The sequence below is a fragment of the Podarcis vaucheri genome (assembly GCF_965113315.1).
Source record: "Podarcis vaucheri genome assembly, chromosome: 1".
Lineage (NCBI taxonomy): Eukaryota > Metazoa > Chordata > Lepidosauria > Squamata > Lacertidae > Podarcis > Podarcis vaucheri.
In genome coordinates this window covers 113,325,350-113,351,930 of record NC_138759.1, presented here as the reverse complement: position 1 = coordinate 113,351,930, position 26,581 = coordinate 113,325,350, and the positions used below count along the sequence as shown (strand labels likewise).

General features: G+C 44.4%; 1 protein-coding gene across 3 annotated transcripts in view; it reads left to right on the top strand.

Moving 5' to 3' along the window:
• The first annotated feature begins 1,623 nt into the window (after positions 1-1,623).
• The window catches only part of STK39 (serine/threonine kinase 39), a 113,889-nt gene continuing 88,931 nt past the window's right edge, over positions 1,624-26,581 (top strand). Inside the window, exon 1 of one of the 3 annotated variants that reach the window (XM_082236828.1) lies at positions 1,624-1,707. Coding sequence is in view for 2 of the 3 variants with exons in the window: in XM_082236824.1 (XP_082092950.1) it covers positions 8,083-8,308 (226 nt within the window). In the remaining variant the exon portion in view is untranslated. Of the gene's footprint in view, positions 1,708-7,568; positions 8,309-8,740; positions 8,814-26,581 lie in introns of those variants that run through there. The other 2 variants (XM_082236824.1, XM_082236825.1) reach the window with 2 other exon arrangements.

Sequence of the window (26,581 nt, the reverse complement as noted above, 5' to 3'; positions counted from 1 at the left end):
TCTAGTAGAATCACACATCTAACTAACCATTGCCAATACCTTTGACTAATTTGTTTTGGCTAGCCTTCCTAACTCACAAGTGCCAGAAGTGTTTGATTACATTTTTTAAAAAAGTAAATAGATGAGTTAATAAATAATAAATAATGTTAATAAATAAATGGGACGCGGGTGGTGCTGTGGGTAAAACCTCAGTGCCTAGGACTTGCTGATCGTAAGGTCGGCGGTTCGTGTCCCCACGGCGGGGTGAGCTCCCGTCGTTCGGTCCCAGCTCCTGCCCACCTAGCAGTTCGAAAGCACCCTTAAGTGCAAGTAGATAAATAGGTACCGCTTTCTAGCGGGAAGGTAAACGGTGTTTCCATGTGCGGCACTGGTGCTGGCTCACCAGTGCAGCTTCGTCACGCTGGCCACGTGACCCAGACGTGTCTTCGGACGGCACTGGCTCACGGCCTCTAGAGCGAGATGAGCACGCAACCCTAGAGTCGGTCATGACTGGCCCTGTCGGGCAGGGGTACCTTTACCTTTAATGTTAATAAATAATACATATTTATTAACATACTTACATTGATTTTCTATCTATACAATACCTTCCAAGCAGCTATATAACTTCCATTGCAAGTGGAAATCAACACCAAAAAGTACAATGAAGCAGGGAGAACAATCAAACCAAAGAGGGTCAAAATCAAGCTCATAGGCACATTGTAATTGTAGTGTGATGTCGTGTCTCTAAAGACAGATATAAATTCGGGAAGCCAAGCGAATGAATCCCACAAGTTGCCACTGAAAAGCCCTTGTCCCGTGCATCCTATCCTATATCTCACCTGGCAGCTGAGACAAACCAGGAAATCTGAAGATCATGCTCATCTACTGTTCTATAGAGCCGGCATGTGTAGTGGTTATAGGAACTGGGAGACCAGGGTTCAAACCCCACTGGGGTGAAGCTCATTGGGTGACCTCAGGCTAGTCACTGCCTCTCAGCCTAACCTACCCCACAGGGCTGTTGTGGGGATTAAACGAAGAGGAAAAGAACCATGTACACCACCTCAAACTTCTTGGAGACAAAGGTGAGCTAGAAATACAGTAAAGCTAATTAATAAATAACAAACTGTGCCTTTTGGGTGCAGTTGGGATCTGTTCTGAATTTAATTTTGGACTGTCCCAAGCACACACCTTAGAGACATTTCCAGGGGCCTTGTACAGATGCACATTTTTGTGAACAACTGGAATTCCTGGAAAGAGAAAAGGAACTGCAAAGGGCAGCTTTCCTTCTGTCAAGGATTCTGCACTTTTAACAGCTGCATATCAGGCATCTATATTCCTGAACGGCAGCTGTCGAAGCACATTTGCAGCTGTCGGTTGTTTTGATGCCCTCAATCTGTTGTTTTTTTTTTATGTCCTGCTTCTTAAAACTATTACCTCCACCCTGGAAAAAAAGACCTCCAGTAATCCTGTCACCTGTTAATTTCTCCTCTGTGAAACACCATTCATTTAAAGCACATGGCTTTACCCAAAGAATCCTACAGAGCTACAGTTCCCAGCACCTGTAACAGACTGCAGTTCCCAGGATGCCTTGCAAAACCATGTGCTTTAAACATACGATTGTGGATGTGACCGCTGATGGTAAAGTCACAAACTAGTCATTGGCAAGGGGGGGAGGAGAGAAGGAAGGCAACGCCAGTGCTACCATAGCATAAGCCACACAGGATGTGGGTGAGTATTGCCCAATTCAAACTAAGGAGGTTTTCAATGCCTGGAAACAGCAGTGCAGAGGCAGAAAAAACAACCCTCCACCAATGTTTTCAGTACCTCAGTTGATGGCATGATAGCTTCTTTAGTCTTTAAGGTACCACAATAATACGCTGTTTTCAGACAGGGTTCTCTTGCCTGTGAAGAATTTTGGATTGCTTATGGGCATCTCTTTTTTTTTTTCAAATCCTTGCCTATGTTATGAGAAAAAAACTGCTCCTTTTCCATTATGGGGTACCCAAGAGCCCATATAGAGTCCTTTTGTAGGTTCTCTATCGGTAGGAGAAAATAACAGAGACCAACCAGAGAATATTGAGAAGCAAAGCAGCTAGTAAGCCTGATCTTTATTAAAGCTGTTGCAACAGGGTGCTCCCCGCCACACACAGGAGGGGGGGAAGGACCCCGAGTCATGCGCGCAGACCCTTATACAGTGGTACCTCGGGTTACAGACACTTCAGGTTACAGACTCTGCTAACCCAGAAATAGTACCTCGGGTTAAGAACTTTGCTTCAGGATGAGAACAGAAATCGTGCAACGGCAGCGGGAGGCCCCATTAGCTAAAGTGGTGCTTCAGGTGAAGAACAGTTTCAGGTTAAAAACAGACCTCCAGGATGAATTCTTAACCCAAGGTACCACTGTATAAGGGACGCGGGTGGCACTGTGGGTTAAACCACAGAGCCTAGGACTTGCTGATCAGAAGGTCGGCGGTTCGAATCCCCGTGACGGGGTGAGCTCCCGTTGCTCGGTCCCTGCTCCTGTCAACCTAGCAGTTTGAAAGCACGTCAAATTGCAAGTAGATAAATAGGTACCACTCCGGCGGGAAGGTAAACGGCGTTTCCGTGTGTTGCTCTGGTTCACCAGAAGTGGCTTAGTCATGCTGGCCACATGACCGGGAAGCTGTACGCTGGCTCCCTCGGCCAATAAAGCGAGATGAGCGCCGCAACCCCAGAGTCGGCCACAACTGGACCTAATGGTCCCTTTACCTTTACCACTGTATACATTTTTAATTGCCCGCCCTGGAGTCTAAGACCACCCCCAGAAATATCATACATACATCACAGAAGGGGTGTGGCCCAAGACCACCCTCTTAATATATCAGAGAAGGGCCGGAAAATTGGGTGTGTTGTTCCTTCCTGTCTGCCAGGTTACCTGATTGAATTACCTGGGCATCCTGGCCACTCTTGTTATGATAACTACTCAATTCCTGAATCCAGGTCACAGGTCCACACTTTATTCATATCTTAAATGTGTCCTTAAGACAGGATTTGTGAAAGAGACAATGGGGAGATTTCCCTTTTCCTTCGACCTTGCAGAGAAATGTTTGAGGTCATTTTGGGAGAGAAAATGGTTTCAGGACTTTTCTGTGGGGTTCAGACAGGGGGTTTACATATTTGTATGTGTTTGCTTGGTACATTTATGAACATCTATTTTATATATATATATAAGACTTTAAAATTCTTATAACATCTACACAGCAATGTTTCGAGTAGCATCTGCTTCCATCTGCATCTGCACAGCAACAAATCTATTCCATTAACTTCTTTATGGCATGCACTCCATTTGATCAGTAATCAAGTTTTTATTATTATTATTATCGTTTGTTCTGATCTGCGCTGCCATGGAGTCCGACATTATTTTGATGTAACCTTCAAAATCTGTCAGCAGCAAGCAAAATTAAAGCAGTTGCTTGTACAGTATATGGAACGTATTACATTTTTTAAAAAAAATGTTCCAAAGGACATATAGCCCCATTTACAAAGGAGGGGACCGTACCTTGGAAAACACACACATTCGAGCTTTCGGTAGCTTTGCGAAATGACAAAAGTAAGAAGACCGTGCTCTGTATCGATAAGACTAGAAATTCTGTGTTGTAGAGAAAAGCTAGAGAAAAGTTTTTTTTTTCCAATTTAAGTATACAATGGCCAACCCTTGTATACTTAAATGAAATGTTAAGAGTTAAAAAACAATGGCTGCATTTCTACAGCTGTTGCTATCTCTTCATATAACTGGGGAGACAAAACCCAGAATTTATCAAGTCTGTTTCAGGCTTTTAAATTTGCAATTTTGAAACCACTGCAGTAGCCTTGAATCATATGCGTATCTGTCAGAAGCTCAGAGAACTACGGGAGAAACCTAAGTTCCTTTGCTGTTCGTTTCACATGTTCCTACCTAAAATGTGTTGAAACGGAAGGCTATTGCCTTGATGTGTGTAAAACCCATTGCCTGTGCAAATCTGAAAAAGCAAATAAACACACTGATGTAAAATGGAAAGACTTCCCTGTTACCTCACAGGAAACTGTCTGATTCTCAACATCCCACATTTGCTCTCTTCATTCAGAGCTAGATTACAGCCACACTAATAGCTAGGCAGTGGTTTCAACATAAAATGCCGTTTCCCCTTAAAGGTTTTTTTTTTTTTTTTTGGTAAAGCACTTGCATTTAATTTTGTTTTTGAATGGGCATTTGGCATATCAAATATTTTCCTTAGTACTCTGAATGACTAGAAATGGTTTTGCCAAATCCACAGGGCAATCCTATGCATGTTTGCTCAGAATTAAACCCCACTGTGTTCAGTGGGGGCTACCCCTAAGTGTGCATGAGCCTAAAGTACCAATCCCATGTCCACTACGTCAGCCCTGCAGTGTAGGATTGCGAGGCACACCTTTTCCTGGGTTCCGAACTCGAGATGCAAAATGACTGGAGAAGACACGCCCTTGAAATTTCATGGGAAGCGTGCAATCCTTTGTACGCTTACCTGAGAGTAAGGTCCACTGAATTCACTGGGCCTTCCTTCCAACTGCACACAGAGTCATAGAATCTTACAGTTGGAAGGTACACCAGGGGTCATCTAGTCCAACCCCCCAATGCAGGAATCTCAGCTAAAGCATCTGTGACAGATGGCCATCCAAGCTCTGCTTAAAAGCCTGCAAAGAAGGAGAGCCCACCACCTCTTGTGGGAGTCTGTTCCACTGCTGAACAGCTCTTACTGTCAGAAAGTTCCCTCCCTGAATGTTTAGTTGGAATCTCCTTTCTTGTAACTTGAAGCCATTGCCTCACCTGGAGTTCTACCCAGCAGAACAGGAGAAAACAAGCATGCTCCCTCTTCCATGTCACAGCCCTTAAGTCTACATGCGTAGAATTGAGCCGTCAGAATATACAGTGGCACCTCTGGTTACAAACGGGATCCATTCCAGAGGCCTGGCCATATTCCGAAAACTTCGTAACCAGGGGTGCCTTTCTGCGCACACATGCGGTGCGATTGAGGTACCACTGTATATGACCACGTTCTATGTGCAATTGTGTAACTGATTTCTATGCTAGGAATAAACAAAGGCAGATTAGTACTAAGCTCCTAGAACTCCACAGGCATCTTATATTTTATCAATATTTTTAAACAAAGTTATACTATTGTTTTTAATTACATTTTTATTCAGGTTTCTTTTTCATTCATTACATACATCTCATACCCATAACATTTTCTATTCCTTCCTTCCTCCCTCCCCTCCTAGACTTCCCCCAACTTCCGCTTCTGGTTTGTTTCTCCTTTCACCCACCTTGCTACCTCCTAAAAGAAAAAATACTAATGGTATACTTATACAATAACATCTAACCTAAAAACATAAAAATGAAAATAAGTACAGTGGTGCCCCGCAAGACAAATGCCTCGCAAGACGGAAAACTCGCTAGACGAAAGAGTTTTCCGTTTTGGAGGTGCTTCGCAAAACGAATTTCCTATGGGCTTGCTTCGCAAGACGACAATGTCTTGCGAGTTCCTGCTGGTTTTTTTCCTCCCCCCCTTTTTCTAAGCCGCTTATCAGCTGATCCGATCAGCAGATAAGCCGCTAAAAGCACTAATCCTTCAATGGGCTTGCTTCGCAAGATGAAAAAAACGCTAGACGAAGAGAATCACAGAACGGATTCTTTTCGTCTTGCAAGGCACCACTGTACACCATATTATTTCCCTATCTTCTACACATTTTATAATACTAATGATGTGAATGTTTATTTAAATCCTGCCATCAAGTCTATACTTTCTTTGTTTCTGCAGATATAATCTAAATGGTTCCCATTCTTTTTCAAAGTCACTGTTGTCTTTTTCTCATAGTCTGTCTATCAAAAGTTATACTATTTCATGTACAGACTTCATCGCCAAATGCAGGCACACAGCAATATCTTGGTTGCTCGCGTCACGGGAAAGCTTCTCCTCTGATCCTAAAGACATGGCATTTTGTTGATATTACTCAACCATGAAGACATATGGATAGCTCAGTTGGTTAGAGCATGGTGCTGGTAATGCTAAGGTTGCAAGTTTGATCCCTGTATGGGATGGCTGACTCTACATCTGCATCTATACTGTAAGAAGTGCTTTTCTTTATTGTTTCTCATTGCCAAGCCTGTGCCTTGGATTTGGCAACGTGTTCCTGCGTTGACCCTTGTACTTCCTGCAGTGTCTGCTTCTGTATGGTCCCTATTGCGTAAAAGAAATAATAATACTGTGATAGATTCTCATCTGTGAGCATGGCTACAGCTCCTCCAGCATGTGAGCAGTGGGAAATTTTAAATTCAGGTGCCATACCAGTAATTTTCCTGAAAATCTTTATTATAGTGTATTTAGCACAGCAATGTAATCCAAGACCTGCAAATAAATTAATTTAAATGAGAGCTGGGTGGGCTGAATGGAAAGAAGATGGAATTAATGGGTGACTATAGGCAGAAAAGGTAACTTACAAGAAAATGGAATTATTGGACTGGGGGATTTTTAGGGGGAAACGAACACAGTGTGATGTGAATCATCACTTCTTGAAAGTTACGAGTAGGAATGATTCACTCAAAAAGAAAATGAGATACACCTACTCTCTGTCACATGAACAATTTTAAACAGCACTGCCACAAACTATTAAGTTTCTGAATGTTAGCACCAATAAATTTAATGGGAAAAGGTATTGTCAGAAATGTACATTTGATTTAAAAAATAGCCCAAGTGCTGTTAACAACAATCCCAGACTTTAAAAAAAGGTATTTTCACTGTTTCTTATAAAAACAGTGACATATACTGTGCAAGTTTGTGAGGCCTAGGTTTCAAACTCAGCATATACAGAGTACTGAGGCTTGTAGTATGGTTGACTGTAATATCAGTCTCAAATTTCTGCATAATGTTGGCACTGCACATCTTGCAAAATAAATGCACAATCACATACTAAATGCAAAATCTTCTTTCCATTTTATTGCTGTTCAACTGTGCAAACAATGGAGTTTGCTAACCAGGGGGTGCCCTGTGGGAAAACCCAACATTTATTGTGTATAATACATTATGTTACGCATGTTAAAATGGTCCACACGAGCCTCCTCTGCTCTGGAAAGTAACCTTGTACAGTACTGTATAAAGTACACACAGGCATCTTTCACAAGTTAAATCACCAAACCAGTGGGCAGGAACCGAGATGAAGCTTTTGTGCTTCGGTAACCTGAGAGGCAACAGTCACCCTGTAGTCCCTTTCTTGCAAACGTTTTGGATTTAAAACTCCCGGCTTTGATTATCCTTATATAACAAGAAAGCTTTTATCCGCTCCTCTGCTACCCACATTGTGTGCGGCAGTATGTTTAAAGAAGTGTATTGAATAGTAAGGGATCTGAATTGGAACAGATCAGGGCCGCATGGCAGGAAAAAAATAAATGCTTGGTTGGCTCCCCAGTTTTTGGAACCGACGAAGAGTCACAAACCGCATAAAACCACTCCTCTCACCCATCGCCTTCCTATGCAGCAGAATGCAATGCCTGCTGACTCGGAAGTAATAATAGTAACAAAAAGAAACGAAAGAAAAAACCCTGCCCGCGATGCCCAAAGAGACCTGCTCATTCCCACAACAAGGCTGTGCACTTGCTTGAGAGGAAGTCCCTCCGAACTCACTGGGACTTGCTTCCGAGTAAGCATGCACAAGAAGAGGATCGGGCCCCTTAAACGTTATTATTGCACCCATCCTCTGGGCGGAGAGGAGGAGCGTCGTTTGCAAACCTCCTTCCCGGGAGGGCTGGTTTTACCCCTCTCTCTTTTCTTTTTGAGCAACCATCCCTCCTCAATATTATTTATGGTTTGTGCCAAGCGGATCAATTCCTGCGTAGGGCTACTCCTGCTTCTAACGCGTGTAGCAGCAGCAGCAGCAGCTCAGCCTCCGCCCCCTCGGTGCGCTCCCTCCCCCGCCGCGCGGCTGGCTGGCTGGCTGGCAGGAAGGATGGGAAAGAGGGAGGGAGTGGATGAGCGAGCTGCGGATGAGGGTTAAAGGTGCTGCTGGCAGGGAAGTTTGAAGGAGGTCGCCGCCGCTTGTGCGCTCCGGCAGCATCATGGCGGAGCAGAGCGACTCGCCCGTTCACGTCCAGCAGCAGCAGGAGCAGCAGCAACAGCCGTCGCCCCAGCCGCCGCCGCCGCCGCCGCAGCAGCCCCCGCCCCAGCCCCAGCCGCCGGTGCAACAGACCCAGCCGGCGCCCGCTGCGCCGCCCCCGACCCCCGCGCCGCCCGCCGTCGGCTGGCCCATTTGCCGGGACGCCTACGAGCTGCAGGAGGTGATCGGTCAGTGGCGCGTGTAGCAGGGAGCGGCGGCTCAGGGGGAGGCGGGTGGGTGTCTGGGATGCCTCGTCAGCCGGCTTTGGGGCCTACCGGCTTTTTTTTCTTCTGAGCTTCCCCAGCCCAGAGGCTCTCATTGCGGCGGATGCGCCCGGCACTGCAGTGCCCGATGCTGCAAACTTGACTTCCTCCTGCTTCAGGCACCGGCTCTTTGCACAGCGCCGCTTTCATCTCGCTTCCTCTTGTTGCAACGTTCCGTGATCCGGGGGGAGGAGAACGGAGCCCGGCTCGTTCTAGAACGCTTAGGGCCGGCTCCCCTGCCTGCCTTCATGGAGGGGTGGGGCATCAGCACCACCTCCACTTTGCTCTCTCGATTTCTCTCCCCCACCCCCACCTCGCCTCCCCGGAGTTTTCCCTTAAGCATTGCGGCTTCTGCCGGCCTCCTAAGTTGCCATGGCACTATTTGCCTTTCTGACTCCCAACTTTCTCTCTCTCCTGTTAGTGGGGAGATGTAAGTCCACCCCGGCCGCCCTGAATCTCTCTTGTCCGCCTCCCCCACGCCCCCACCCTCCAACTCTTTCTCCAGGTGCAGCGTCACTCTTGCATCCAGAAACGTCACGTCTATCAGTTTTAGATGACAGTTTTCTGCACATTTCCCTGGCCAAGGGCTTCAGTTACCTCTCTCCCCTCCGTACCATCCGTGCCCCACCCCTTTAACATATTCTTCACTCTTTAAGTAGGTTTCTTTTGCAATGGCATAGCTATTGCTTTAAGTTTTTTTTAATGCCAGTGCCCATCTTTCTACCTTCCCCAGTTTAATAATCTGCTCGTTTGGTGTTGTTAGCACCATGTAGGTTGGGTCTGTTTCTTGTTTCTTTCACGTTCCCCGAGAAGTTAATTAAATAAGCCTGAGGGGTGGCTTGGATGCTATTCGCTGGGCATTGGTTTGCAAGTCTGGTTTATAGAGAGAGATAACAGGGCTAAAGCCTGCAAATGCAACAAAACTCCAAATCCAGGAGTGTCATTGCTTTGTGAGCTAGGCCGCATCCAGCAGTGGGGTAGGGCTGCCTCCAGTATCTCTTGCAGTTGTTTTTAATATTGATGGCCTCAGAACTGCTGAAATGGGCATTTAAAGAAAAGAAGAGAGCAGACTCTCCTTTGGGAAGTTTTGGCACCCCTCTTGTACTTGTCGAGATGTGCGTCTGTATTGCATGTGGTCCCTGAAGCCTCCTAAGGACTGCTAACAAGAGAAACCGTATCCTTTTGTCCTTTGGATTTTTTAGTCTTTTTGTCCTGCTGCCTGTCATCCTACTTCTTTCTTGGCCTTCTCACAGCCATGGCACTGAAATAGCTGAAGGATGCTGTGCAAGCAAGGTGCCTAAGCTCTCCTCTTTTCTGCTTCTGGAGCAGGGTGGTATTCTGCAGCAGTTGCACTTGTGGATTGCCAGCATCCTCATCGTCCAGGGGGAAGAACACCAGCAAAAGCACCTTGTAAAACTGTTTGTCCACTTAACATTCTTCAAGATTTTGGGGACACTTAACAGAGTTGCACTGGACTCAGCAGGGCTTACTTCTGAGTAAAGATATAGGACCATACTTTTCTGTTAACTATATGCTCCAACATTTATTGCACCAGTTTAAGTGGTTAGTTTTTTAAAGATCATCTCATTGACAGAGAACATTTCAGGGAGAATAAAATAATCTTTATTGGGGCCAGTTGATGTTCATTATGTGGCTTCCACTCAACTTTTCCTTGGAGAGGGATTTATTTTAAAAAGCAAATTAAAATGAGAATTTTTTTCTGGGTGATGGTCTGCCTTGGTTTCTGACCGGTTAGCCTTAGAGACCTTGTGTTGACACAACTTACATTGCAAATGGACACTCAGCTTTTGGAAATAGCTCAGTTGGTAGAGCATGAGACTCTTAATCTCAGGGTTGTGGATTCGAGCCCCACATTGGGCAAAATGATTCCTGCATTGCAGGGGGTTGGACTAAATGATCCACATGGTCCCTTGAAACTCTGCAATTCTGTAAATTTGTGAAATGTAAGAGCCTGCCATGTCTGGCCATGTTCTTCAGAGACTGCTGCATCATGGTAGGAGTTAAACAAGCCTCTGCAAGAAATCAGTGAATCACTTTCTTAGAGTGGTAGCCTAAGTGTATTTATTTGGAAGTAAGTTCTATTGAATTCCGTGGTAGTTGTTCCCAGTCCCATGTGCTTCGTAAATGAAGCTGTAATTTGTAACTTGTCCTCCTTTCCAAAATGCTTAATAAACTTTTTATTAAGTAAGCCAAGCAGGATAAAATCCCATTGACTTTTAAATGAATTGCAGACTTTCTTTATTTAAATCAAGGTGACTTCTTTCTCCAAGAAAACAAAATCTGAATTAAATAGGAAACTTTAGAAAATCAGTGAACAAGCATGCACATTCCTTGGCTGCCACAACAGTTAAAACATATTGGTTTGTAACAAAAATCTGGCTTTGTTGAGTTTAGGCACATGCTCTCTTGCCACATAGCCCACACACTTTTTGTGGTATAAAACTTACATTCATAGACTAGGGAGTTGTGAAATGAAGGATTTCTGTTTTGTGCTGCCATCTTAATTCTAAACAAGATTTGTTTACTAGGAAGTGAGCACCATTGAACACATGGATTGGACTGTACTTTAAGTGCCCCATGCTTTCTAGGTATAAGATCTGGTCGTGGACTAGAGACATCAAATGGCCATGCTGTTTGGAGAACAGCCTAAAGATTCATAGTTTGCACAATAACAAATACAGTACAAAAAGTTGGGTTACCAAGAGAATCAGGCTTTAACTGATTGATAGAGGGTTCTGAATTAACTTTTAAGAGAGCCAGGGTAGATTTTTAATATTTTGGGTCCTTATATTAAATCCAGACTTCTTTTAAACCAAATGCTATCCCTTTGAGTGTTGCTTAGTATAATCAAACTTTTTAAAGCAACTGTTTCTTTTTATCTTGGTCCTTTAATTCCGTACGATGACTTGTAGCTTCTTTGTATTATGTATTGCTTACAAAATGAGGAAGATGAAGGCCTAAACTAGTCGTGTGAAAATCAGCTTTGGATATGAGCTAAGCATATTCACCTTTCAAAGAAGAACAAACAGAAATAGTGCAATCTTGAACTTGTGAGAATAAACGTAACTTAAATCAAAGTTGGATCTTTTCTCAATGTTTCATAATTACCATATTTTTAATAAATATGGTAATAAATATGCTGATGTTATGATAGGCACTAGGTCTGAAAACCCTAACCGGTGCAATTAGTCGGTTCATTCATTACAACATGAGCATGTAAGATTCTTGATCTTGGCTTAGTTTGAATTCATGGATGTTCAGTACTTATGGCATTGTTATAATACATGTCTCTCTGAGTTGCATTTTTGGAAGGGTGTTCCAGATGGATCCTAATTTAACCCAGAGCAATGCTCCTTTTGAATTAACTTTTCAGATAAGTAAAAGCAGTGACAGGCCACAGAAAACCACAGTTTTATTATTGTAGTTGCAAGGTAGCTGTGCACAGAGTCTTGTAAAATGCTTGTCCTGATTAAATGTGGCTTACCTGCAAGATTGTTTTAAAAGCATGATCGGACTAGTGTAACAACTGTGATTCCTGACTGAAGCATATTTGACAGCTAAAAGTGCCAGAGGAATGGATTTTAACTTTCTCTGGTCTAATCCAGATGACACTTACCTGCTGGCTTTCTGTTTCCTTTTGTGTGATTTGCATTGCATTCATTTTCAGGTCAAGATAATGTAATCTCTGAATTGGCTCTTAAAAACTTTATACTTACAACGAGAGCATGTGGTGTGTACCCACTGCAGCAGTTAGACATACTTTATTCTAGGTCTTTAGTTTTCATTGGGGAAGCCCTCATTCTGACAATTGGCTTCAAATATCCCATTGCTGTTAATGGGTTTGAATACCTTACTGCAGTGTTTTTCAACCACTGTTCCGCGGCACACTAGTGTGCCGTGAGATGTTGCCTGGTGTGCCGCGAGATGTTGCCTGGAGGGAGGCGGGCGAGTCGGGCGGCGAGAGGCGGGGCGGCGAGGAGAGGCCGCCCAGCGCGGGGCTCTCGCCGTCTGCCTGCCTGGCTGCCTGCGAGCTCGGCGGGCAGCGCCTCCGTCCGCAGCGCCCGCCTTGCGGCTCTCATTCCCTGCCCCTGCCAAAGCTCACCCAGCCAAGCCGCGCTCTCCTTCCTGCCTCGCTTTGCTGCCTCCTCCCCCCCACCCCCAAAGCTTGGAGGTTCCCCGGCAAGGGGGAGGGAAAAAATTTGAAACTTACACTTTCGTGCGTCCCTCCCGGCGTGACGCTGCGCGCTGACATCACGGGGCTGTAATGGTGGTGTGCCTCGAGATTTTTTTCGTCAAACAAGTGTGCCTTTGCCCAAAAAAGGTTGGGAAACACTGCCTTACTGGTGCATATCTAGTAGAAGAGGACTCTGCCTTACGTTCTTTTAACAGTATTAGATAAATGGAGAATAAGGTGATCAATTGTCCACTTCTTCATACTCTCTGTTTCCTGCTACTTAACCAATTCCCAATGCACAAGAGAGCCTCCCCTCTCATTCTAGGACTAGTAAGCTTACTCAGAAGTCTTTTATGAGGTACCTCATTGAAAGCTTTTTGAATGCCTTGAGTACACAATGTCAGCTGGATCTCCTCTATCTATATACACTTGTTGACACCCTCAAAGAACTGCCATGGGCTTGGGAGGCAGGACTTGCCCTTGCAGAAGCCATGTTGACTTTGCTTTAGCAAGGCTTGTTCTTCTATATGCTTGGCTACTGTATCTTTAACTGTACTTTTTAACAGTTTTAGTTTAGAGAAAAAGTAAGAGATGACATGATAGAAGATTATAAAACTATGTCTGCCATGGAGAAAGGGGATAGAGAAAAGTCCCCCGTCCTTCCGCCATAACATTAGAATGTTTGGACACCTGGTAAGGTGAAGTGTTCAGAGGTTTAGGGCTGATAAAAGAAATTACTTCGTGCAGTGTATAATTGAACTATACGGCTCACTCCAAAAGTAGGCAGTGAGGGCTACCCAACTCGGAGGCTTTGGTTAGATAAATTCATGGAGGTTAAGGCTGACGTCTATTAGCCAGGGTCACCATGTTTCATCTCCACTGTCAAAGGACATACATGCCTCTGAATACCAGTTTCTGGGGACTACAAGGGAGCAGAATCCGGTTGTGTTTAGGTCCTTCTTAATGCTTCCCATGGGCATTGGGTTGGCCATTGTGTGAACAGGATGCTGATAAAGCTAGCCTTTGGCCTGATGAAAGAGAAACCAGAGGAGGAGGATGGATCACTGAGCCCACCACCCCATACACTCTTGAGTACTTTTTGGAAGATGCCACACACAGCTCAATAGGTTTTGTATTATATCCACCCTCTTAAAATTGGGACCCCAGTAGTCCATTTAATAGATACAAAACACAGGTTTTCTGTGTATGAAGATCTGCTGGCTTAGTTTAGTGTACGAGAACTGTCCTGGCAAAAGGGCTACCAGGCAGCATCCAAGACCCTTGGGAATCTGGTTGGGAGGTTCTGCTTTCCCTTTAGAAACCACAGGAAAGTAAGATAGCAAAGGCCTTTCCTTCTTTCATCCTTAGTGGAAGCCTTCCTTATTCCATGGACTAAGCAAAGCTGCTCCTGGCATACTGTTGTCATTGCATCAAACTTGCAGGGTTGAGCAAAGGGGTTCATAAAGTTTCAGCTAGATGTGTTTTGCCCAGCTTACCTATTGCCATAGTTTCCCACTTTTAGTAGTAGCTCTTTGTCCTGTAGTTCACTATAGTTACTTGAGGAGTTAGTGATTTTGCTTGTGGATTAAAGTGAAGCCTCCCAGGGAGCTGTTAATACAGTTAGCAGACCAGCAGGTTACTTGCAGCTTAAATAGGAGGTAACAGCATTTTTCTATTTTTAGGCTTTGGTTAAACACTCAGGAGTGACTTTAAGGGGGCGGGAAGAGTCTGTTAACTCCTGCATTCAAGATGTTGCTTCTTGGCCAGTATATCTGAATTGCTGTATATACCCTGAGCTTCAGGCTTGACAACTGGCATTGAGGTCCCAGCTTTTCAAGCAACATCTGTTTGTACACAGGCAAAAGTTCATTGTGAGTCGCTTTACTCATGCAGATAAAATTAAGCACATACCTGTGCACATACCTTTTTTCTGAGGGTGCAGTTCAGTTCAGCTTCCTGATTATGTCAGCATATTTACATGAATAAAACATACCACTCTAACAAATGTCAACTTGGTTTTACTGATTATTTTAAAAGCTGCTGTCCTTGTATGGAGTCGTTCCCCCAAGTTTGTGAGACTGCTGTACGCACAAGAACAAAGGGCTCCTATGAGAGCTATTTGAGGGTTTTTTCTTACTTCTGTTTACATGTGGCTGTTTTTGATAAGAATGCATCTCTCAGTTTTCCCTGCCAAAGGAGGATTATGTTCATTGATGAAAAATGTATGAAGATTTTCTGGAATTCTCCACTCTGTAGAAGAGGATATAGTTGTTGCTTTTCAACTGACAGAGGCATCCTGGGAAGAGATAGCTCCGGTCTGCTAATGATCCCATGAAGAAAAAGTTAAGGAGGTCTGTGCCTCTTTGCCTTAATGTAAGGACGAAACTTCCTTTGAGAATAATACAAAAGCAGGAGTTCACAACTGAAGTAAGCAGCCATGTTTGCCTGTCACACTAAACCATGGTTTAATATGATATGCAGGAGCAGTGTGCAACTCATATCTCCTTCCACATGGGGGCAGGATTTTGGAAGCTCTTGCCTCCACTTTGCCTTGTTGGTTTGTTTTAATGGTGGATTATACTGTTGTGTTGTGCGACTGTTTTTAGTCTGTTTGAATTGTATTGTGTGTATTCTGTATATTTCTTCTGTATTAATGCAAATTGCCTTGAGACCTTGTGGTAATAACGTGAACACATAAGGGAATGATAATTTGCGGTTTGTTGTGCTGTCCGGATTTTACCTTTAATTATGGTTTGTTGCAAACAAGTCTGCTTCAGACCATGGTGTCTTTTTAAACTATGGTCAGTTTTATGTCAGTGGCCATTCTGTGTCCAGATAACATGGCAAGTTGTGATCAGGGAAGAAAGGCAGAATAAACCAGTGTTTCCCAACCGGTGTTCCGCGGCACACTAGTGTGCCGCGAGACGTTGCCTGGTGTGCCGTGGGAGGGAGGCGGGCGAGCCGGGCGGCGAGAGGCGGGGCGGCGGCGGCGAGGAGAGGCCGCCCAGCGCGGGGCTCTCGCCGTCTGCCTGCCTGGCTGCCTGCGTGGCGCTGACGTCACAGGGCTGTAACGTGCCCCACATAGGCACACGCGGGGCGGCGAGCTCCCTCCCTCCCACATCCCATCACCGCTCGCTTCGGCCGGCCTACTGGGCTGTCGCAGGCGGAAGGCCTGCGCATGCGTGAGGTTTTCGCGCCTTCGGGATTCCCTTCACGCCTTCCTCCTCCCGGGTCCTTGAGAGCGCGGGAAGCGGCAGCGCGAGACCGGCGTTGAGCCTGGTAGGTATTGCGCTTGCCAAGGCAGTCATTTGGGAAATGAAAACTTGCAAAGCAAGCAACCAGTTCAATCTGAAGTACGTGTATGCTTAATATCCTGTATCTGAAACCTGTTCTGCCCCCTCCCCCACACTTGGTGCCATTTTCATCTACACATGCAGCAGAGTAATTTGACCCAGAATAGTACCAATTCAGATGGCAGATGGGAGAATGACAGTGCTGAATGCTTTCCCATGTAGAACTGTCCCTGCAAATAAAAACCTAGCATATTTGGAAGAGGGATGCTAGCCTAACCATTACCTTCTATGCTGTTACTATTTTTTTATTATTTTTTTACATAAGTAAAAAGTGACCTTTCCCCATCTGGCATGGTGGTGTGCCTCGAGATTTTTTTCATGAAACAAGTGTGCCTTTGCCCAAAAAAGGTTGGGAAACACTGGAATAAACATTTAATAAATGAAATAAAAGCTTAACAGTGGAAGCAAAAGCTTCCAAACTTCTGCTGACAGTGTGGGAAGACACAAGGAAAATATGCTAGCCCAGAGGTTTTTGTAGCTTGTTCCTAGTCATGCAGCTTGGGTATTAAACCATTTGAGAAATATGAATGTTGCCCCTATCTGCAGGCATGACCTGAATGGCAGAATGTTAGTTCGTTCATTTTGTGCTATGTACATTGTGATGGCTGACATTGCCAGTGTTTTGGTGTTGGACCACTCTGTTAAGGTCTTACAATAATAATCTAGTTTTGCAAACACTTAGTTCTCGGTTTTATTACTTTAGCCTTGCATATAGATGAGGCCCACTGTGTTCCCCTAGGCCAGTCCTTTTCAACTGGTGTGCCCTGGGGCCCTGGGGGTGCCTTGAATGATGGTCAGGGGTGCTGTGGGCAACACTGGCTTCTGTCCCTCTTTCCTTCCCTCCCTCTTCTGATGCCCTGTTGTGTGTCTGCCTCCCAAAGGCTTCCACAGCTGTTTGTTGCAGCAGCCCTGGCTACAAGCTCCTCAGGCGAAGGGGTGCCTCTGAGGGTGCTTCCCAGGCCCCTGTGGGGTGGTGGGAGGAGGCACCTCTATTTGGGGCAGAGTGGATAGCTCAGAGACCAGGGGCAGCAGCTGTGGCTGCCCAGAGGACTCCTAAGGAGAGGGGAGAGGAGAGGAGGCTGAGGGAGGGTGTTAGAGGGTGAGAGGCTGCCAGCTCTGCAGGCAAGGGGTGACATAACTTGGCTCCAGAGCCCCACAGAGGTGCCGCAGAAAGAATGCAGTTGGTCAAGGGAGCCGTGAACTCAAAAAGGTTGGAAACCTCTGCCCCAGGCTGTTGCTTTCCCCTCTTCCAGTGAGAGTCAGGGCCATGAATGGGAGAGAGAGCTGTAGATGCAGCTGCCAAAGTACTGCTAAATTACTCCAGCTATAGGAAAGTGCTAAGGAGGATAATATGGTTGTGAGAGACTGGGCAGGTACAAGTCTAGTTTTTGACTGTTGATCAGATGAGCAGGTAGTCTTGATTCCAAGCACGTTGCATGGTGGTGATATAGGTCCTGTTGCTACTACAGCTATCTCTGTTTTGAAAAATACATGTACAGTGGTACCTCTGGTTACATACTTAATTCGTTCCGGAGGTCCGTTCTTAACTTGAAACTGTTCTTTCTGGAGGTCCGTTCTTAACTTGAAACTGTTCTTAACCTGAAGCACCACTTTAGTTAATGGGGCCTCCCGCTGCCGCCGTGCCACCGCCATGTGATTTCTGTTCTCATCCTGAAGCAAAGTTCTTAACCCGAGGTACTATTTCTGGGTTAGCAGAGTCTGTAACCTGAAGCGTATGTAACCTGAAGCGTATGTAACCTGAGGTACCACTGTATGTGGGGTTGGTAGTCTGGATTAGATGGGTAAAGGAAACAGAAATATGCTCATAGTTCATAATTTTGCCTATAAATCTGCTCCAGCCTTTCTTCCTCTTTCTCAAAGGCAGGGCATTTTTGAACTCTTGATTTCCCCTTCCTCTGCAGTCCTGCATAAAGATTTACCTGAAATTGTGATGTAACACCATCTTTTTTCTTTTTAAGATGGGAGCAAATGTCTCATGAAGAAGATAGGAAGTTGCATCAGATCCAGTGATCCACCCAGCTCTGAATCATTTGCCAGTGTTTCCCAAACTTGGGTCTCCAGATGTTTTTTGGACTGCAGTTCCCATCACCCCTGAGTACTTGTCCTGCTACCTAGGGATGATGGGAGTTGTAGTCCAACAACAGCTGGAGACCCAAGTTTGGGAAACAGTGAATTATACTGTTTATACTGGGACTCCCTCACATCCATGTAGCGTTAGAAACTCAGATATATTAGCTACCATAATTGCAAAATGTTACTTAAACCTAGGTTACGGTCACCACAATAGAATGCTTAGATGCCTTTTTTTTTTTTTTTTGGCAGTGGAATTTATTTTTATTTTATTTATTTCATTTCAATACCACTTTATATTAAAAATAATAATCTCAAAGCGGTTTACAACAAATCAAAACACCAAGCAATCCAGAATTAAACAAATTTGAGCGCATGGGGAAATATTTCAGATCCTCCTGTCAGTCACAATTTGCTTTTCCCGTATTTTTTTTATCTACTTAATTTATATAACCGCCCCATAGCAGAAGTACTCTAGGAAACCAGTGTGGTGTAGGGGTTAGAGTGTCAGACTAGGACCTGGGAGATCAGGGTTCAAATCCTCACTTGGACATGAAGCTCACTGGGTGACCTTGGGCCAGTCGCAGCCTCTTAACCCACCTCACAGGGTTCTTGTAGGGATTAACTGAGGAGCAGGGTGAATCCTGTACTCTTTGGAGAAAAAGGTGGGATAGAAATGCAATAAATAAGCTCTTAGGTAAAGGGACCCCTGACTATTAGGTCCAGTCGTGACCGACTCTGGGATTGCGGCACTCATCTCGCTTTACTGGCCGAGGGAGCCAGCATACAGCTTCCAGGTCATGTGGCCAGCATGACTAAGCCGCTTCTGGAGAACCAGAGCAGCGCACGGAAACGCCGTTTACCTTCCCGCCGGAGTGGTACCTATTTAACTACTTGCAATTTGACGTGCTTTCAAACTGCTAGGTTGGCAGGAGCAGGGACCGAACAACGGGAGCTCACCCCGTTGCGGGGGGATTCGAACCGCTGACCTTCTGATTGGCAAGCCCTAGGCTCTGTGGTTTAACCCACAGTGCCACCCGTGTCCCAAATAAGCTCTTTCTTACCTGCAAAAGAAAGTTGGAGGGGCCAGCCAGATGGAGATGTCAATCACCAAACTGGCATCCAGAGATCTCCACGTGGTCCCAATTAAACCCGCGCCAGTCACAAAACTTGCCTGGCATGTGGGGGATTTCGAACCCTGCCTATGTGGAGATGATGGGGACTGAACCTGAGAAGGAGAAGGTAGAGGAACTCACCACAAAGTTTGTTTATTGTGGGCCCAGTCACAGTGCCCCCCCCTCGGGCAGTGGCTAAATGTAAGATATGATTAATAAAATCAAGCAGACAACAATCTGGATTAGAAATGGACACAATTTTATTGATTACAGATTATAGGTAGATTTTGGCTCAGGCATTGGGTACATACCTATTCCAGCCACGCCACCCAACAAAAATTATTATTATTATTATTATTATTATTATTATTATTATTATTATTATTATTAAATCTTTATTAATTTGAATTAAAAAATATCAAAATGCAACAACATTTAATGCAGACACAAAGTGAGAAAATAAAGAAGAAAGAAAATAAAAGAGAAAAAAGAGATAAAAAGCAAAAAAATACACTATACATTTCATATATGTAAATACTATATCATATTTACAAACTCACAAAAAAGAACAAAAACATTACTGTGAATTAGCTATAAAAGACTTCCAAATATTTTCATTTACTATATCTATTCTTTCCTTTATAATGCACAGTCTCAAATAAACTTAATTATTTTCATACGTCCAAACATAATATCATTTCCACCTTTTATTTACAAGAATCACTATAGTTCTGCCAGGAGATTCTTATTCTTACAATAATTGTTTAGATATTCTTTAAATATTCTTCATTCTTTATATACATTCTGTTTCTATTGATCTCTTACTCTCCCTGTCATCTTTGCTAGCTGTAGATATTTTATCATTAGGGCTTGCTACTCTGCTATTGTAGGTATTGCTTCATTTTTCCAATTTCTTTCCACTAATATTTTGCATACATGAACAATGTTTTTATATTTTTTCCTATTTCTATTGGCAGTATGCCTAGAAGGAGGGTTTCTGGTCTTTTTTTAAAATTAAGTTCAAAAATATCTTTTCATCATAAATATTGTTCCAGAAGTCTCGGATAACTGTGCAGTTCCACCACATATGCAAATAAGATCCCATCTCTTTTTCCAGCAGATAGGTGATCTATTTTTATACATTTTTGCCAATCTTGTTGGAGTAAGGTGCCATCTATATATCATCTTCATAATATTTTCCCTGAGATTATAGCACGCTATGAACTTAATGTCCTCCCTCAATAATGAATCAATAATTAATTTTTAAAAGTCAAGGGAACTTGGTTCCCCCAACTTCTTGTTCACAAAACCCCCTTCGTATGGCCAGCTGCTGAATGAGTAGCTTCCCTACCAAATACCACTAATATTATGCCACAGTTGAAATATTGCTTAGTAAAAGCCTAAACTTCTGTTCTGGCATGCTTGGTCTCAATGTCAGCCTGGACAGTGCTGGCTCTGCAAAGTTTGGCACCGGGTAACGCGGCCGGATTCTTCTTCCTGACAGCTGCATTTGTAACCAGCTGCAGTATTCCTTACTAATTATGTTGTCCGAGGAAACCACAGCCAGATGGAACTGGCTTTGGAGGGACAACTGAATATCTAGTCATATGCTGCAAGAGAGGAATCAGCTGTCCTGGGAGAACAGCCCTCCTGAGCGCACTTTAGTTTCAAGTGCGTTTACAGTTCTGCTGCAGAATAATAAGTAAGCGCAATGATAACCGAGTGTCCGCTGTGCTTTCAAGTGTTCAAAAGGGGTTCCTTACAACATCCCTGAACATAGGCCGGTGTCATCCCAATGTAGTGAACAAAGGATTTCCTTTTTTATTTTTGTTTTAAATTGAATTTTTTCAGCATAGAATCCAATTAAAAAACACTAAATAAGAATAATAAACAACAAAAAAGAGAAAGAGACGGAAAGAGAGAGGAACCCCCCCCCAAGCCCTCCATCAGAGGTGGATTTTAACCCTTGCCTCTCAGCTCTCACCTGGGGGAACAAGGGATTTTTTGATTCACCATACTCTTTTTGAGGCTACTGTGTATAGGTAGACCAACTATGTGTTGGCTACTCTGCTGCTGGGCAAGCTCTGCTCAATTTCCAGGTGCCCTTTCCCCCTTAAATAGTCTGCTGGAATGTACATTGCCTTCTCACTCCTCTGTCCTTTAGCTTGTCTCCTGCCCCCTCTTGCATGCTTTGTATGAATTTGTTTTGCCCTATGAGATATTTTTCTTAAACTTTAACCTTGGAAAATTGCTCTTGATGGGGAGGAGGTAGCTTTCTGATGGTTGTCATTTTGATTTACTGCCCATGCTACAGCCTAAGGTACCACCAGCACACGTTGCAAAAAATAAAATAAAATAAAAATACTTTATTTGCTGTACAGAAATACTGCAGAGTATTTATTTACAGTAAATAAATATTTGCTGTAAATAAATACTTATTTGCAGTATTAAATAATACTGCTAAAGTATTATTTAAATAAGTAGGTATTTACTTATTTAAATAATACTTATTTAAGTATTATAAATACTTACAATAATAAGTATTATTACTTAACAGAATTTATATTCTGCTCTTCACTGAATGTTTTCAGTCTCAGAGCGGAGAATAAAGTAATACAAATAAGCAAAGAAAAATAATACAGAAATTGCAATAATCGTATTAGCAAGCCCTGTAAGCAACAGCTCAAAAATTCAGTCATAAGGTAAGCAAGCGAAACTGCAGTAACAAAAAATTGCATTTCCAATTTAACCAAATACCTAGGTAAAAACAAACAAGACAGCTGGGATAGCTCAGTTGGTAGAGCACGAGACTCTCAATCACAGCTTTTTTGAGCCCTACATTGGGCAAAATATTCCTGCATTGCAGGTCGTTGGACCAGACGGTGTTGTGCCTTCTAATTCTACAATTCCAAGATATTCAAATAGATTAAATAACCAGTGGTCTTAGCAACAGTTCCCACCCTGTTTTTCACTTGCCATAGCCCTCTTCCTCCCTCTTCTGCCTCTCACACAAAGAAGACCCCACTCTGAGCCAATAGACCTCTGTGGCATTTGAGTAACCCAACATTTCCCCCTTCCCATCTAATCCACCCAGCCTCCCCCCACACCATGAACTGCTGCCCACAAGCATCTACAGGAAGAAACTCCAGCCCTTTATCTACAGTAGCAACAGCCATGCACAGAAAAAGGAGCGTCAACATGCCACAGCTGGTGTTTCTCTCCCTTTCCCAGTAGGGCTGCTAGATGGGTTTGCTTCCTCCTAGGGGCCAGATCTACCGAGACGAGTTGCTGTGCTCACTAGGTAGGCCTGATAGAATCATAGAAATGTACAGTTGGAAGGGACCCTAAGGATCATCTAGTCCAACCCCCTGCAAATGCAAGAACATGCAGCTGTACCTTATGGGCATCGAACCTGCAACATTGCCGTTATCAATGCCATGCTCTAATCAACTGCTCCTGACAGACATTTAGGTAAGAAGTTAGTTGTTGTTGAGTCGTGTCCAACTCTTTGTGACCCCATGGACCAGAGCACACCAGGCACTCTTGTCTTCCACTGCCTCCCGCAGTTTGGTCAAACTCATGCTGGTAGCTTCGAGAACACTGTCCAACCATCTCATCCTCTGTCGTCCCCGTCTCCTTGTGCCCTCCATCTTTCCCAGCATCAGGGTCTTTTCCAGGGAGTCGTCTCTTCTCATGAGGTGGCCAAAGTATTGGAGCCTCAGCTTCAGGACCTGTCCTTCCAGTGAGAACTCAGGGCTGATTTCCTTCAGAATGGAGAGGTTTGATCTTCTTGCAGTCCATGGGACTCTCTAGAGTCTCCTCCAGCACCATAATTCAAAAGCATCAATTCTTCGGCGATCAGACTTCTTTATGGTCCAGCTCTCACTTCCATACATCACTACTGGGTAAACCATAGCTTTAACTATATGGACCTTTGTAAGAAGTTAGTAACCATCAAAATAATTCCACAGATGATACAACATTTACTAGTCATAATACTAAAATTAAAAAACAACAGTGGGGTGTGTGTGCTCCAAATTAGAGAGTGCGGTTGAGGACTGCTTCTCATGACATTTTTCCACTTTGAGGGGGATACAGGAGTAGGACTTGTGTGCTTATTTTTTACCCTTGCACAAGCAGCAGACCAGAGCATCACTTTCCCGATTGCTGCCTTGCCTGGGGTTCATTTCAAAGCAACATTTCCACCCCTCCTCCAGATTAAAGCTGTGATTTAAGTGTCCGTACATGATTCACAGCTGATTCAAGGAGAGATCTTTGTATTTGTCGTTTGGGATGTATGTACCTGAATGCGAAACTGTCAAGGGAGAAGGAGCCCTGGAATGTAAGCAGGAGTTACTATCTCAGAACAATGTTCCTAAGGTGGTTTAAGTTTTTTAATAAGCCTTCAGTGGGTGGCATTATAGGTCGATCTATGGCAAGAAGAATAAGAGATTCACCTTCGTCTTAAGTGGGTCGTAGTTAAAGCCACAGTGTTGGCGGTGGTGATGGTAAGGGAGGCAACTGCAGAATCGGACAACAGCTACTCAAAATGCAACAAATCCAGTAGCTACTCAAAATGGCTGAACTTACTTTGAATGACACCACAGGATGACTGGCTCCATTCAGATGTTAACAAGCATGGCCAATGGGCCACGTAAATAGCTTTGATGGTAGTGCTTGATAAGTGGTCCACAGAGGACTCTTTATGTGTGGAGATGCACATGTTGTCCCTAGGAATGAATTTTCTCATGTCCAGCAAGCAAAGCCTCTTCAAACTTGATTCCGCCCCCCTTTTTTTTTGGCCAGATAGATGGTGCACTGAGAGAGATTTATCTTTTTTTTCTGTTACAGAACTGCTTTTCTTTTCAGAGGCTTCCAGGGTGCAATGGAGAATGGAGAGAGCCTGAGTGAAGACGTTAATAATTAGTTACTTGTTAATTAAGTGGCAGATCGTTATGACATCTGTAGGGTTAATATTTCCACTTTTTCTCCCCTCTGGGTATTTGACCTGATTTGAGTGCCCTGTATGCTGAATTAATATTGGTTTTATTCCAGTTGTATGATTAATACCAACTTAAATCATCTCACCAGACTAATTACATCTCAATACTCTGTGGACAGAAGCTGCTTTGTGAACTTGATGTGAATCCACAGTTTCGGGAGAGGTGTATTTAAAGTTTTAAATGATAAAATGGCCTCACTTTTGGTATATGTGTTAGGTAGAAAGGTGGGGGTATGGATTTAAGAAGGCGTCAAGGTGGTGATTATTAATCCAGAATGCGGCAGCTAGACTGGTGACTGGGAGTGGCCGCCGGGACCACATAACACCAGTCCTGAGAGATCTGCATTGGCTCCCAGTACGTTTCCGAGCACAATTCAAAGTGTTGGTGCTGACCTTTAAAGCCCTAAACGGCCTCGGTCCTGTATACCTGAAGGAGCGTCTTCACCCCCATCGTTCAGCCCTGAGGTCCAGCCACTGAGATCCAGCGCTGAAGGTCTTCTGGCGGTTCCCTCATTGTGAGAAGTGAGGTTACAGGGAACCAGACAGAGGGCCTTCTTGGTGGTGGTGCCCGCCCTGTGGAACGCCCTCCCATCAGATGTCAAGGAAATAAACAACTATCTGACTTTTAGAAGACATCTGAAGGCAGCCCTGTTTAGGGAAGTTTTTAATATTTAATGCTGTATTGTTTTTAATACTTGATTGGGAGCCACCCAGAGTGGCTGGGGAAACTCAGCCAGATGGGCGGGATATAAATAATAAATTATTATTATTATTATTATTATTATTATTATTATTATTACCCTCATGCTAGTGGTGATTTGTACCATGTGTTGGACCTCCAGATTTGCTGAGCTCCCATCAGCCCCTGCAAGCATGGTCCATGGCAAGGGATGATGGGAGTTGTAGTTCAGCAACATCTGGAGGGCCAAAGATTCCTCACACTTGCGGTAGTGAATCACTCTGTGCAGAAATACTTACATGTGCAAGAGTAGCATAAGCAGACCTTCCTCAGCTGGTAGATCTTAGGTGCTATTAAAGGTTGACAGTGTGGGAGGCACTGTTTGCTTCGTTAAAGTTCTTGCGTGTTAAGATCCCAAGACCTCCCTCAATAAATAAAGACACAATTGACACGGAATTTAGTTTAAGGCTATTGGCATAATTTTGACCACAACTTTATTGATTACAGATCATGAGTGGTTTGCTTAGGCATCAGTTCCTGACTAGTTGCACCTGACCTTAGCAGGGCAGCACTGACGCCTGGACTCCAGCAGATGTCAATAAGGGAAAACATCCTGGGAGAGCATTGGACCAGGTTCAGACTCAAGCTCACCCCAGATGCTCCCAGGGGCTCTGGCATGGCCCTAACCCTTGGAATGGGATTGGACAAAAGCAAGGCGAGCCCCTGGATTCCTTTAACGGACTACCCTAGCATTGGAGGGGCAGGCACAGCCTATCCACATCCCCTCCGCCACCATAGAACCAATGCCTAACTGCCAAACCTTACAAAGTTGTGGCGATTTGCTATGCGGCAGGCGAAACCGAAGTGGCACCAGCCAATCAGCCAAATGGGAAAATTCCTACCGGGCCCCTGTCCCAAGAACAGACGACCCTGTTGGGATACTGCCAGGGAGATAAAGTCCATCATGGCCCCAAGCCGTCTGCCGGACGTCCATCAATCTCCCGTGGTCCCGCAGTATGAGCGATTAGGGACACGAGTTTCCTTGCCACATTCCAGGGCTCGTGCACGCTCTTATCAGCAGATAATGCACAGCCAAAAGTCGCACTCAGAAGAGCATCATTTACAAGCTTTTATTCAGCATTGATCAGAACAAAGAAAGACATGACTGTTCTGCGTCAGTGTCTCCGACAGAGAGAGAAACGAAAGCAACAGAACTTAGAGTCAGTCATCCATACCCTGTATGCTCCTTTTCCGTACCCCATAGCAAGCTCATAATGAACCCTAAATATAGGGAGGGTGGGTGGGTGATCTGGTGCACCAGGCCAAAAGAGGAAGCTCAACGCAACGTGCAGCGGTATATAAAAGGCCCCTCGGTTAATGCATGGAATGCTCCCATTAGCCAGAATTACCCCAGCAACCGAGGGACCACCAATTGGGTTGTTGTGGCTATCTAGTCGCTCCCACCCACAACAGCTGTGAAGTCAGCCTTGATGATCTGACCGCAACGCGTGCTCTCTGAGAGGAAGACACAATTTCCCACGCTCCTGCTGTCAGAAAACAAGCCATGGTCTAGTTGTCATTATATCCAAACGTTGACCCATGGCTTGTTTTTTCTCCCAACAAACCATGGAAACTCAGGACAGACCTAGGCTATAGTTTGTAGTTTGTGTGGAGAGAAACAAACCATGAGCTCAGCTTCAAGGAGCATGGGAAAGTAGACTCTGGCTTGTTTCATCTGCAGTGCAACAGCAGGAACGGCGGAG